The sequence below is a fragment of the Merops nubicus genome, unplaced genomic scaffold (assembly GCF_000691845.1).
Source record: "Merops nubicus isolate BGI_N331 unplaced genomic scaffold, ASM69184v1 scaffold44026, whole genome shotgun sequence".
Lineage (NCBI taxonomy): Eukaryota > Metazoa > Chordata > Aves > Coraciiformes > Meropidae > Merops > Merops nubicus.
The window spans coordinates 1-13,823 of record NW_008616376.1 but is presented as its reverse complement, the minus strand read 5'-3'; the positions used below and the strand labels follow the sequence as shown (position 1 = coordinate 13,823).

Genomic DNA, 13,823 nt, shown 5'->3' with positions numbered 1-13,823 from the left:
ACGGCCCGAGGGAGCAGCCATGGTACAGCATCTCCTGCTGTCGGGTTGGGGGTGGTTTTGTGAGGTTATTTTTTTGGCAAATAGGTTTATAAGCAGAACAAGGGCTTTATTTGCCTTCAACAGAGTGAGAAAAACTAAGTGTGTCTTCCCTTGTGGCGAGCAGCCACGCTGAGCAGCAGCATGCTGTTCAGGTGGGCAAAGGTGTGCCTCAGTCTCATCCAGTCTGCATCCTGCCCCGAGTGACTGCAGCAGTGCAGAAAGGTTTGCAGGGAACAAACCTAGCCTAAAAAAAAAACCTGAGCACGTTTTAAAGCTTTAGGACTAAGTAAACATAATATTATATTTATTTAGCTTTTTAATAAGATGAGGAGATAAGAGTCTTACACTGATGGTTCAGTGAAATGTATGACTTCCTTTAAGACTATATCCTTTCATGAAGGAAATTAAAAGTATGAATATTTAGCATTGGGAAATGCCTGGACTAGTTTGGTTCTGTTTCCTGATTTCATTTTGACATAGTAGGCAATTCTGAAAATGTTTTTGGACTAAGGAAAACTTAGTTGTTATGGAAACGTCTGAGAAAGGCAGATGACATAAGGTGAGGCATGCACCAGATTAGCAGTACACACAGATGCAGTAAAAAGGCAAGGTCATGTAAGGTAAGGGAGCAATTTCTAGACACTGTCTGCTTTATGGGTGCTTTTTCTGTCAGAGCATGGAAAAAAAAGCCCAAACCGACATCCAGACGCTTTAAAAGTGTGAGCATGTGCCTCCATCTTGTGGTAGTAAAGCAAAATGCGTTGCTCTGGCCGTGGACAGAGATGACGAGACCTCGCTAGCATTTTTGTTAGCTGCAGCAAAAGCAACTACAAGAAGTTGAAATCTCTGCCTCGGAGCCAAGCCACAAGTTGATATAGTCTTCCTGAAGCTACAAGCGATTCTGCTGCATGGGAAGGAAACTATCTTGAAAGAACTGTCTCATGCTCTTAACTGCACAGCCACCAAAGGTCCTTTCCAACCTAAACAATTCTTGCCTTCCAATGCATGACTCCACTCTCCTACAGAAAAAGCAATGTTTGGACAGAGTGTGGACTGTACCAGAGAAACCTGATGCCTGTGCAGGTGCTGATATTGTCTCCTGCTTTTATAGCTGTAGGAGTTTTTTTTGCTTTATTTCTCATCCCCAACATTATCTTTGGCAAAGTGGCTAAAATTCATGGTACATCTTCATGGAAATTCTAGCTGAGTGGAGGTAGGAATGAACAGTTCTTTGAGGTAGATGGCCAGAAGTCAAAAGAAAACAAAACTGCTTTATTACTTCACCAAACAGTGTACGTTGTTACAGTGCATATTGCAAATGTTTAATTGAGCTTGAGCACTCAATCTGTTCACATTAGTAACTTGTTTTAAACAGAAGTCATTGCTCAAGAACAGAAGATGTTACCATTCTCTGGCTAAGCCTTGGGTTTTCTAAGTAAAACTAAAGAGTTGCCCTAATTTTGTCCTTTTAAAAAAGACACAAACCTACCAAAATCCAACACAACAAACCAGAAATAAAGGTGATTACCTTGATGCAGTGCTGTCCTAAAGCTGTTTGCAAGTCTTTGCAAATAGGCAGTATTGCACTGTAAATGCTAAATTAAAAATCCCAGTTGTGTGCTTCATTTATTTTTATTTGTGTACATATGTAAGTATGTCTCTACTTTTTCCCTGGATATTGAGCCCAGAGTATAAGTGACCCTATATTCTTTGTATGAAGCTTTAAGTTTTTGGTCCAAACTACTGTGTGGCAGAACTGAGAATGAAGGTGAGAACATAAATTTAATGATCCCACTGCTTCTGGCTGTACTTGTGCCACTCCTCCACTGACATCAGTGATGAGTTATTTGCATGCAGAACTTGTCTCTGGGGAGGGTACTGTGGAGACCTGCTTGGAAAGTGTGTTCATGTCAGTCCAGCTCCTGTGTGTCAGGAAAGATGACAAAAATCAATCCTAAAGCAAGCAGTAGCCAGGGTGTCTCATTGTGGACCCAGTGGCAAGGCTGTGGATCAAAGCAAGAGGTAGAACTAGCCTTCACTCTTCAGTGTGGTGCTTTTAAGGCCCCACACAGAGGGAAGCATTTTAAATGGCCACAGGCTGTGCTGATATACAACTGCATCCTCCATGGCTTGCATTCTGGGCTTCTACCCTGTCCCTGCAGCCAGAGAGCATTGGACTTTCCCTTGGCACCACCTGAGGTTTCCTTTGTATGTTTATTTTTTTTCTCTTCTCCCTATACTTAACCTTCATCTTCATCCTGTTTTATTTCATTGATTATTCCAACCTTTAATTTATAGAGTCTGTGGGTCTCTGTATCCTGTGTCTAATCCTAAAGGGATCTACTCACCTTTCTGAAAGATGTTACAAGGGTAGCACCTTTCACTGGTGCTATCCTCTTTGATGAGGAAGCAGAAAACCACAACAAATCCTGCCTGGAGTGTTTGATAAATCAGATCTTTTGTAGACATCTAGAGATAGTGTTTGCAAATCCCTAGCCAGCTTGTCTTGTAGTCATTGTTACCATCATTGAGGTTAATGCTGTTGCCACTTTTTACTTGTTAAAACACATGTGGTGCTTCAGTGCTGAAAGAAGTGGCTGCCTCAGAACAGAAGTTGTTTTAAAACCTTTCTTGGAAGTTTGCTCTTTGGAGAAACAAATGTCACATCAGTTGTCCTATTTCTGAACTGCCATTCTGAAAATGCATGTGTGAAAAGAGATCACTTGGGTACTGCAATGGGGAGTGCATAAGGATCTAGTTGAGAATTATGTAGTACCAAGAGACTTAAAATAACAAGTGGAACAAGCAAACTTTCAGCTTTTCTTGCAGAGATTTGCTTAAAAAATACTAGTTCTCAAGTGAGAATGCTCATGCTAACTTTTATTTGAATTTTTATAGCTGTTATAATCTGATATGTAACCTTGGAAAAAGGGTCTCATAACAGAACCACCGAGTCCCTTGAATATTGCTTTGCAAAGAAAAGAGTTGCTGTAGTAGGCCACGATTCTGGAACAGGTTTGTGAGGCTGGCTCGTGCCTGGGTCTCATCACTCACACGGGTCTGAGCTGGGCCCTCAGTATGGGACCAGCCGCATGCAGCCGTTCCAGAGTGTCAGCCTTCTGAGGGTATCAGGCACAGCCCAGCATATCCTCACCCACTGAAGTGCTGGCACAGGGAGATGCTGGGAGCCCGGACACACTGGCATGCCTGGAGAAGAGAAGGCTCAGGGGAGACCTTTTTGCTCTCTACAACTACCCAGAGGGAGGTTGTATTGAGCTGGGAGTCAGTCTCTGTCTCCAAGTAGCGAGCAATAGGACAAGAGGAGAAACAAACTCAGATTGTGCCAGGAGAGGTTTATGTTAAATATTAGAAAAAAATTTCTTTCCTGAAAGGATTGTCAAGGCCTGGAACAGTCTGCCCAGGGAAGTGGGTGGGTCACCATCCCTAGAGGGATGTAAAATCTACATAGGTGTGGTGCCTTAGGAACATAGCTCAGTGAGGATGTGGCAGTGCTGGTTTAATGGTTGGACTTAAGGATCTTAAAGGTTTTTTCCAACTTAAGTGACTCTATGAAAAGTAAGGAAGAGCTTATTTTTTTTATTCTTTCTGTCCTTGTTCTGTACTTCTGTGTGGAACAAATGGAAGTTCCTGAGGAGCCCGGGCTGCAGAAGCATTCCATGTGCCATTGTTATTTCCCCAATTATCATACACTTGCAATCACACTCTAATCTTTGAAATTAAAAACCTTCAGGATTCTTTACGGGGACTATTAAACTTTCAATCTTCATTATTTAGGATGGTTACTTACCTTTTACTCAACGAAGCCATAATGCAACTGCTCCTATAAAAACTATTCAAATGGCTACTGTGGCAGTGAATAGATTTTCCTTCGTGTAAAATAATCCTCTGTGAGTGAGACATAACTATCATTTACATTAATTAGGCAGCCATATAATGGGGTGTTCAATAGCTATTACATCATTTAAATTCTTCAGTGAGCACCTCAGTCACCCAAGAACTATCCAGCTGAATATTTCTGAGTCTATCATTTTGAAATAATCCTTTAGAGGAAGAATATGCATGGTAGAGCATTGCAGACAATCTCACACCCAAAAGAAATAATTTTGTTCATTTTTATGGATTTATTTTAATATTTATAAGAAGTGCATAATCCCTGACCGTTTTGGGCCTAATACTAGGTGTACACTAGAGGATGCCCCAGGAGCTGGTAGTCAGAGGTCTGTGCTGGCAGCTGGACTCACACAGGAGCCGGGGGCCCGAGTGCCCCGGGGGCCAGCTGAGAAGCCCTCCTTCACAGGCAAGGGGGTGCAGTCATGCTCCAGGGTGTGTTTCTAAGTCTTAACTTTGCCTTTAACAAGCATAGGAGGACTTCAGCATTTATATTCAATTTTGATTATCGATTTCAAGTTTGTGAGGTCAAGACAAAATACTTTAGCATTTCTTATAATATCACATACTTCCCAGAAGCTATTTCTGTATGTTTTAAGAATAGTGTCTTGTCAAAAATACACACGTATGCCATAAGGCTAGGAGCTTATTTTGAGAACTGAAGGAAAAAAGGATGAATTTAACTAATACACCAGGAAGACATTTCTATTAACAAGCCTATACTGTAAACCTTTAACATGATGTTCAGCTGCCTGTAGAAGGTGATAGTTATTAGAAGATAGATTGGTGCCTGAAAGTAAAAGAAATGAACGTTTTGGCAAGAGTTGGGTGCTATGGAAATAGTTCCTAGCAGAATGACAAAAAAAAAGTAATAGTCTAAAAATAGGCTGTGGTGCAGGGCAGGATTAGAAGATAGATTGGTGCCTGAAAGTAAAAGAAATTAACGTTTTGGCAAGAGTTGGGTGCTATGGAAATAGTTCCTAGCAGGATGAAAAAAAAAGTAATAGTCTAAAAATGGGCAGGATAGACCATATGTTTAGGTTGTGCTTTTTCCTTCAGCATTCTTGTCCAAAGCTCTTAGTTATTTTATTTTATTCATTTTTTTTTCTCGTCTTAATGGTTATAAGGTACTATACCTTCTCTGGCTAATACAATAACAGAAAGCAGTGGGGAGCTCCTTTAACAGGGAGAGCTTAGTTCAGTACCAGATGTTGCTGGGTTCTCCATGGTTTTCCATCATCCCTACGAAACAGGTTGTGTGCAGAGGTACGTGTCAAAAGCCGTCTGTAGGGAGAGTGCCAGGAACTGTTTGTTCTGCAGCCCAGGTCTGTGTTTGCCAGAGGTAACTGCTCCACTCAGCAGCACTGAATGCTTGATCATCTATTTTTCACATCTGCTCATTAATTGAAGTAAACCAGTACACTGAAGGAGTTTTCTGCCTTTACCAAAAGAATACATTTTCATCATGTGCTGTAGAGTTGGTTACCATAGGAATGACAGAACTAAGGAAGGGGAGCATGAGACAAAGGTGGATCAAACTGAAATTCCATGGAGTTTGTTGTCAATGTATTATTTGACCTGGTATGTAGCACCATGGTCTGGGGAATGTTGTAGCAGGACAAGCTTTGTAAATCCACTTCTTGTTTGTTTAGCAAGATGAATGAAGGTATTTGTTACAGACATCAACTGATGTGCTTTATTCACCAAAACCCTGCATGCTAATGAGCTCACCTTGGGTGCCAGAAGCTGGGGTATGGGGCACAGCTGACAAGGGTTTGTATTTCCAAGTACTCAGGTGTCTTCCATATCAAGAGAGCTTGTTGGGAGTTTTGGTGTTGCTCAACAGACTAGCTGGGCATTTGCCTCAGTTGTGATGGTGCAGGAGACTAGCCTGACAGAGCTTTTACTGGCTATTGGGGACCTTCTATGCTGCCTGTAGTGTGCAAATGTGTGTAGGCTGAAGATGCAGCTGTTGGAGCCAGAAAGGATTGCTTGTGGGCTGCCAAAGCCTGATACTTTCATCGCCTGTGGCAAGGTACACTGTGGAGGCAGAGGGAGGTTAATTAGGGAAGTTGTGTGCTAAGAGAGGGGTACGAGCAGCCGGAGCTAGGAACTGGCCATCCAGTGGCCTTCAGTGTGAGCGTGTCTGTGACTGCAGCAGGATTGATGGGGTGACCAGAACTTTGTGTTAGTTAGGAAACCTGTCTGTGTATGGCTTTGGGACGTGGAACTGGGGAATGGGCTCTGGTAAGGAGCTGAGGAATCCCCCTGTTTAGAGAACAGCAGTGCTGCCCTGGTCTTGAGAAGACACTGTTGCTGTTCCCTGGTAACATGCTGCTGATGCAGAAGAGCAAGCTGATGTCTCAGGTCTAACTGGGTCAGTGGGTCCTGCTTTAAGTGAATTTTAAAAGGAGTTAGAAGGCAGTGTAGGAAAAAATAAGTGAACTGTTCTGGTTATATGAGGCAAAGGATGCTGTTTAAGAAAGCAGTTAAAGCAAAGATGTAAGCTATTTGATGGCAGACCTTTCAGTAGCTCTGCAGTGCTGCTTTGGCACCTGCACACCAACAGAAACGTCCAGCAGAGTGTGGGCCTGGGCTGCTGCAACATTGTCCCAAGCTCAGCGTGCCCCAGTCATACTGTTGAATGTCCAAGGACACAATTTCCCTTGGAAAGGGGAAAAAAAATATAACCTTTAGATGGTCTGCTGTGGCTTTGTTCGCTTCTCAAGGACTGTTTCATATTTATTTGTAGAATGTTAAAGGTTATCTCTAAATATTTTATAAAAGCTTTATAAATACCACAAGTAGAGAAAAAGTGATGTGGAGAATGGGCAATAGCTCTCAGCCGGTTTGTATGACACAGGCAGCCTGTAGCAAAACTGCAGTACCATGCTCCCTAGGAACGTGGAAGCCTGCAGACAAAGCACAGAACTAGCAGTGTCACTTCAATGAATACCTGCAGTTTTTCTCACCAAGATTTGTTTCACCTACCAAAGTGATTCTCCTTCCCAGAATGAAAACCATTCACTCTAAACTCTGACTTGCCATTTTGTCTTCTGTACTTTCTCACCCCATGCAATTTTGTCTTTCTATTAGAAAACACCACCAATGTTTCCATTCAAGGTTTACTAAAACTGTGATTTACAAATTATGGTGAAAATACCTAAGCCAGCTTTGCCTCCTTTCCTGTACACACCTGGGAACAAGCTTTGTTCTCCAGATCATAGCAGACAGGCCTGGCATAGCCATAGTGTGTCCTTTTCTTTTCCAGTTTAGTAGGGGCATTGCTCTAATAAAAAATACTAGTCTCCCTTGCCAGAACTTCTTTGCAAAATGCAGCTAATTATTTAGGACTGTGTAACTGTTCCAAATTATTTTAAGCTTTCTTTAACAAGAGTTGCTTGGCCAAAGGTTGTAAGAGGCTCAGAAAATATTTCTAACCTCTGGCTTTGACATAGTCCTCTCAGTTCTAAAACAGTACAATGGACAAAGAGTCTGCCAGAGGGATGAACTTGTCCAAGACTTGAGAGCTGCTTAAGAAAGGCTCTGGTCTGGATCAGAATTTTATGCTTTCTTATGCTGCTCTAAACCATTTGGTGGTTTGAACATACAGAGCTAATGTCAGCTGTGTGCTGCTGTGATTTCAGTTTCCCAAGGAAGGGGGGGTGGGGGGTGTGTGTGTTCCATTGTACTGCTATGTGTTCTGCCTTTTAGAGGAACTAAAAGAAACCCAAAAAAAACCAAAACCAAAAATACACACACAAAATCAAAACAAAAAACCAACCAAACAAAAACCTACAAAACAAACAAACAAACAACCAAACCCCACAAGAGCATGTGGGGGGGTTCTATGTGGCTTGGTTTTAATTTCAAACATTTTCAACAATGAATCATTTTGAATTTTCACACAAATTGTGGTTTTTGTTTTCCAATTCTTGCTTAAATGTTCAAAATTCAGTATCTGGGTTGTTTACAATTGCTTCAGTTCAGATTAGTTATAAATATATTGTATATACATAGCAATAGGAAAGCAGAAATATGTACTAGAGCCATATTGTTCATTATTGCTCTTTAGTGAGAGTTTAGTTATAAAAGTCACAATAAAAAATGTCTGTTGTACACAACTCAGAATTGAACATATGTAGGAAGAAGCATATTAGAGACAGCTGTGATTAGTTCTCCAGTTTTCTAATATTGAATGCATGAAGTATTTACTGTCTTGGCAAATGAAGAGATGGGGAATGGTCATGAATCAGCAGGGGAGAACCGGTGAGCAGTCATTTTCATGTTACCTGCCTTCTAAGAAGGTTCCTTCACAAGCAGCAGGGAGTTTAATGTGCTCTATGAAAGATGAAGAAGCCATGTTCTGGAGAAGGCAGATGGGGCAGGGTTTGGTTCAAGGAGCTGATGGGTAGACAGCGATGCCAGTGGTCTGCGGGAGCGATTCAGCTCAAGTGGTTTGTGGGGGCTGTTAGAACACCTCACTGAACCATTACAAACAGGCCTCTTCAGGTGATTGGCCAACTGCAGTAAAGGTGTCTCGAATGCATTGGCTGCTCAACTCTTGTTACTGTTTGTCATCTGTCTTTATGTGCTACTAGCAAGGGATTACCTTGAGGAGACCTCTGAACATCTCTTCAGCACTCTTCACTGTCAATAACGAATGCCTGCTGTTACTTATGGGAAGGGATGTGAAGCAGTGCTTGTCTTCTTTTGGTTGCTGAAATAGTTTAAAAAAAATGGAAATGCCAGTAACTATGGGAAGTTGTGCTGTGTTCACTTCTGTGTCCATATGGTAGAATGTGGTATGTCCTTCACAGCACAATGAAACGTGTTTGTGTGCAATTCCAGTTGGTGTGGCATTCCCACTCATGTCTATTGAAGACATCTACTACAGGCCCTTAATGTTGATGAACCAGACTATGCCAATAAAGTTCTATTAGCTTCCCACCATTAATTTAATAGTACAGGCATTTAACAGATGTCTTAATTGGATGTTACACTGAAGGCTAGGAGCAAAATTAAAATTAGGTCATTGTCCTGAAAGGAAAGTTTCTACTGTGATTTATGCTTTCTACCACTTTGTTTTTCCTTCTGACCTCTCACAGGAAATCAAGGGATGTAATTTCAGAGAATCCTGACAGGAGTAATGGGTATTGGGTAGAATAACAACTTGTCTCTGGCAACTTAACACATCTTTCTTGTACTTCTCAGGTATAACTTAATTGAAAAAAGCTTCTACTCTTTGGCACTCTCAAGTGTTTATCCATATTTTCAAAAGCTTTCCCACTGTTTTTCTCTTCGTTTCCCATTGGTGTGAAATGACTGACACATCTCTAGCAAAACCACTGTCTGTTTTCCCCACCTCCACAGGAGTGCTGCTTATAATGGCAACAGAGATTTATTTCCCTACCAACTACTTCATCTCCTGACTTGGAAGGGGGCAGAGGAGCAGTCTGTTCTTCTTGAAAACCAATACTGTGAATGCTGTGATTTTAGCTGATCCGAGTTTGGTTTCATGATGCTGAATCTGGTTTGTCTCTGGGATCGTGCCAGGGAGATGCAAATCCCCTGTAACCTCTCCCAGCAACAGATGCAGAAAGGAAGTAGGAGCTCTGGAGGACAACTGAATGAAGGCTGGTAGTCAGCCAGTGTTTCCATAGGACTGGGGAGGGTTAGAGGTCATGATCGTCTTTGGCTTAGAGCTCTAGCCAGAGCTGTCCTCCCAAGCCCAGCACCAGGCTGTGTGTGCACAGTTTGGAACAGCTGTGCTCTCTTTAAAGAGGTGACCCTGGTTGGCTGCAAATGCTTGAACAATGGCAGGGAAAAACTCTTCTTCCTAGATACAGGTCTTTGATTTGATTCTGAATTTGACTTTGTCATTTAAATATTACAAAAGCTTCTGACAGCTACCTTTATAACATAAACACCATAGAGGCTCTTTCATAACAGAAAATGTTAAGTGATCTAAATACAATGGTTACTTTTGTCTCCCAAACAAGCCAAACCTGCCTAGTCAATGAGAGATTGTGATTGGGGCAATCAAAGGATCCTGGAAGTAGAGAGAAAAAGGGGCTGAGGATACATGAAGCACATGCACTTAAAGCTGACCAAGTCTCCACTGGTACAAGTACATGGTCTCCATTACAACCACTGTTGCAGACTGCTGCAAAAAGCAAATATTTATAAAAGGTTTAAACACCTGAAGCTTCTTTACAAGTGGTGATGTATTAAGGGTGGTTGGTGAGTTTAGAAGACTCAGGTATGTACTATACCTGACTGTGTTCCAGTGAGTTGTGCTCATAAACAAGTGTTAGGAATTGTGCCATCCATGCCAGCATTTAAAAAAAAAATTTATGTAACTTGCATGTTTTAATAGGAATAAAGGTATTTTTTAAAAGTATAACACAGACATCCTGTCTAAACCTATATAAAAATAGGGTGGAGTAAAGCTCTGTGCACAGAAGCTAAGAATTCATAAAGCAATTTTCTGGGTAACTGAAGTACAAGATCAAATGGGGTTCACTTCCATCTTTGAACTTCTAGCTTCATGTGCTTCTGTCTGTGATGTGTTGTGTGCCCTGCACTCTGGCATGACAATATATATTTACTAATACAGACATATCTGCTTTAACCTTAAAGTAGTGTGCTACTGGTAAACAAACAGCTTGCAGGGCTGCATTAGGTGTGTAGTATGTCTGTATTTTCACTTACACACGTTGTCTGTAGCAGTATCAACCACAAGGAAGGAGACAGTCAAGGTAAAACCTGTCAGCTGAAACAACTTACATTGCATATAATTGTACCAGACAAAGCTGTCCTCTGTCAGGAGCAATGATTATAAAAGAGCTTTTGTCACCACTTACAGTCTCACTGTAAGCACATAACCAGCAGATAGTGTAATTTGTACAGGAGGCAATGATAACATTCAGCACAGAGTTACAAGAAACAGCTTCATTGTGCAAGTTTTGAAACAGAAGTCAGGTAATCACTACTAATCATGTAAGCTTAATAAAAGCCAGAATGTTATATATTTAAAAAAAAAAAACAAAACCAAAAACAACCAACAACAACAACAAAAAAAAAAAACCACACAGAACAAAATCCCGTAATCTGAGACTGCTTTAAAAACAACAGCTACTAGTCATTCTTCAGTAAGAAGAAACACTTAAGAAATATTTCACATAGCTAATCCATTTCCAGTCTGCCAGAAAACCTGGTCTGCAGGAAAACAGCACACATTTCTAGTAATACTTCTGAACTGCCATGAAATCATAGGTCAATAGTTCCTTTCAACTTGAATTTTTTTGCAGATCTCTCACTTGCTCTAAGCTGGAACTTGCTCCCATAGATGTAGGAAACGAACCCATCGATCTCCAAGCTAAACACGTTGTTAAGTTTTGGAACAACTGAAAATGCAAAAGGAATGAAATTAACAAAAGTGCACTAATGTAAGTCCCTGTTATGACAATATATTGATGTACCAGGGGATACTATTCACGTGTAGACTTCAGGTTTGCCCCATTTCAAGGTTTCTGTGCTTTGGCAAAAGAAGAAAAACAACCAAACCCTCTTAAATTTTTAAGCAGAATTACTGAAGCATGTTCTTTCAGGAGTATGCACTAAGTGTTGCAGAGAACATCTACTGTGAATCAGATGTTTATGCACATGGCTTATTCATCTTGGGCTCATTGGAAGTGTTGAGGTTTTTAATTGCTCATTTCTGATGAGATACTTTTTTGGTAAGATATCAGACTCTTACGTGATCAGTAAAGACACTGACTTCTGCCATGGTGCAAACAGCTAAAAGCACTGGTATGAAACAATGTAAATGAACAGTGTGTTAAAGAATTTTGATTGTTCTAGTTGTGAAAAGCACTGAAAAAAATTCACATGTACCTTTTAATTTGTCCTCCTTTGTGATAATTTTGAAGACATGTTTAAATTCCTGTAGAATGATTCCTGTTATCCCAACGTAAGAGGGGCACTTTGATTTTGTGACTGAAAGAACAGAAGTATGTATGTGTTAGAAAACTTCAGATGCAGGAAGTTTATTTGCTCTTCGACTCAAGTTTTTAAAAACTGGTTTGCGATATTCAAAAATAATGTGATGACAGTAATCACTGGTAAAACTTGCAGTTAATCTCTGCAGCTAATAAGATGATTTTCAAAAAACAGTTGAAAAGTAATGAGCATTGGTAAGTAAAGAAAGAATCCATCAAGATATGATCTCAATTATCTGATTCTAGATTTAATGATACTGAAAGGAATTTAAAAATAAGCCCTTGAAACAGGAGTGTACAGTCTATTTCAGTTGATTTCATAAAAGTAAACAAACAGAATACCTGTAACAATAGCTCCATGGAGATCAGCTTTCAGCAGCTTGCCCTGAACCATCTGTGGTTGCCTTGAAGAGGGTAAGATCAAATGAGGAGGAAAGAAAATTACATAGAAACTATTGAAATCGTGGTCAAAGCTTACAGAAACAGTAGGTATCCTTATCAATGATGATACAAGCAGTAACTCAGAAAACCCAGAAATAGCTATTAAATCAAAACCATGCTGATTTTATAAAACATCTCAGCTTACGTATCTGGTTTAAGTCCATGACACAGGTCTCTGATATACTGTTTCCAGAGTTCATGTAGTGGTAGAAAGATGGCATATCTGCAAGAAAAAAAGACAAAACATGTACTATCAAAAAAAGTAATTATAAAAAATCTACTGGTTAATTATGGAAGTAATCTGTATTTACCACACAGTTAAGACTTAACATTTTTGAGTTTTGTAATCTCTTCTCATAACCTGTGAGGTAACCTGGTAACACCCTCCAACAGCAGGTTTGATTTATTTAAAAACAAAAGAAAAAAAAAACCAACCAAACACAAAAACCCCACGACAAACTGTGGTTCTGAAAAAAAAAAAACAACCAAACACAAAAACCCCACCACAAACTGTGGTTCCTCAGCCCAAAACAGGGATGTGTTTTAGAGGATTAGGCTATGTCTAAGACTGAAAATATTTCTGCTCTCCTACTCCCCACTCACATCATGTTGGCAATGGCAGGGGCTTTATTCAACAGGCATTAGTCTGAGGGACCTGATGCAGTATTTTAACTCTTTGGTCACACACAGTCTAGTTTTAAGAACTGAAATCAGAAGTGACTGTATTTGGTTGATTTCTTGTTATATTTAGGAATACAAAAGAGCATGAGTAACAAACAGAACTACACGGACAAGGGCAGTCTCCTCGTGGAGAGGTGCCCCAGGCAGCCTCAGGATTCCATGTATGGCAGGGCTGGCATCCACACAGAAGTAACAGCAGCAGCTCGTGCTTTTGATGCACTTCCCAATTCTACTACCCCAAGAAAATATTTAAGATCTTACCTTTGCTGTTCAGGTTCAATTTCAAAAAGACGCATTTCTCGCCTCTGCTTGGCAGTAAAGCCTTTTGTTTTCTTCCTCTTTTGCTTTGTCTTTTTTTTGGAATAATGCTCAAGAACGACAGCTTTCCGAGTTAACATATCCTGGATAGCTTCATCTTTCATTTTTGGCATACTGCGCTTCAGGAAGGCATTTACAAATGCTTTGGCTTCTTCTGATCCCTGAGGCTAAAGACATTGTAAAAGATGCTTTACAATATTATGTCTTAATTCAACTAAGAACAGTTTTATCAAGCTGACAGCATCGCCCTGGGCATTGGAAATGTACCCCTCGGTAACAGGGAGCGGGAGGCGTTCCCGTGCCGAAGCCCTGAGCATGCGGGGCAGGCGGCTTCTCCTCTTGAGCAGATGGCGGGGTCTGCGTTTAGTTACCAGCGGCGAGTTCAAACGCTAGCGCCAAGCGGGGCGTAAGGCCCGGAGCAGTCCCGTCGCG

At 40.8% G+C, this 13,823-nt stretch overlaps 1 protein-coding gene across 1 annotated transcript; it reads right to left on the bottom strand.

Moving 5' to 3' along the window:
- Window positions 1-11,062: 11,062 nt before the first annotated feature.
- POP4 (processing of precursor 4, ribonuclease P/MRP subunit (S. cerevisiae)) lies at window positions 11,063-13,554 on the bottom strand. The gene is made up of 5 exons (XM_008942810.1): window positions 13,335-13,554; window positions 12,538-12,615; window positions 12,294-12,355; window positions 11,848-11,949; window positions 11,063-11,357 (listed from the first exon to the last, which is right to left on the bottom strand). Exons 1-5 carry the CDS (start codon window positions 13,502-13,504, stop codon window positions 11,221-11,223), a joined length of 549 nt encoding a protein of 182 aa, XP_008941058.1. The 5' UTR covers window positions 13,505-13,554; the 3' UTR covers window positions 11,063-11,220.
- Between the last annotated feature and the right edge of the window lie 269 nt (window positions 13,555-13,823).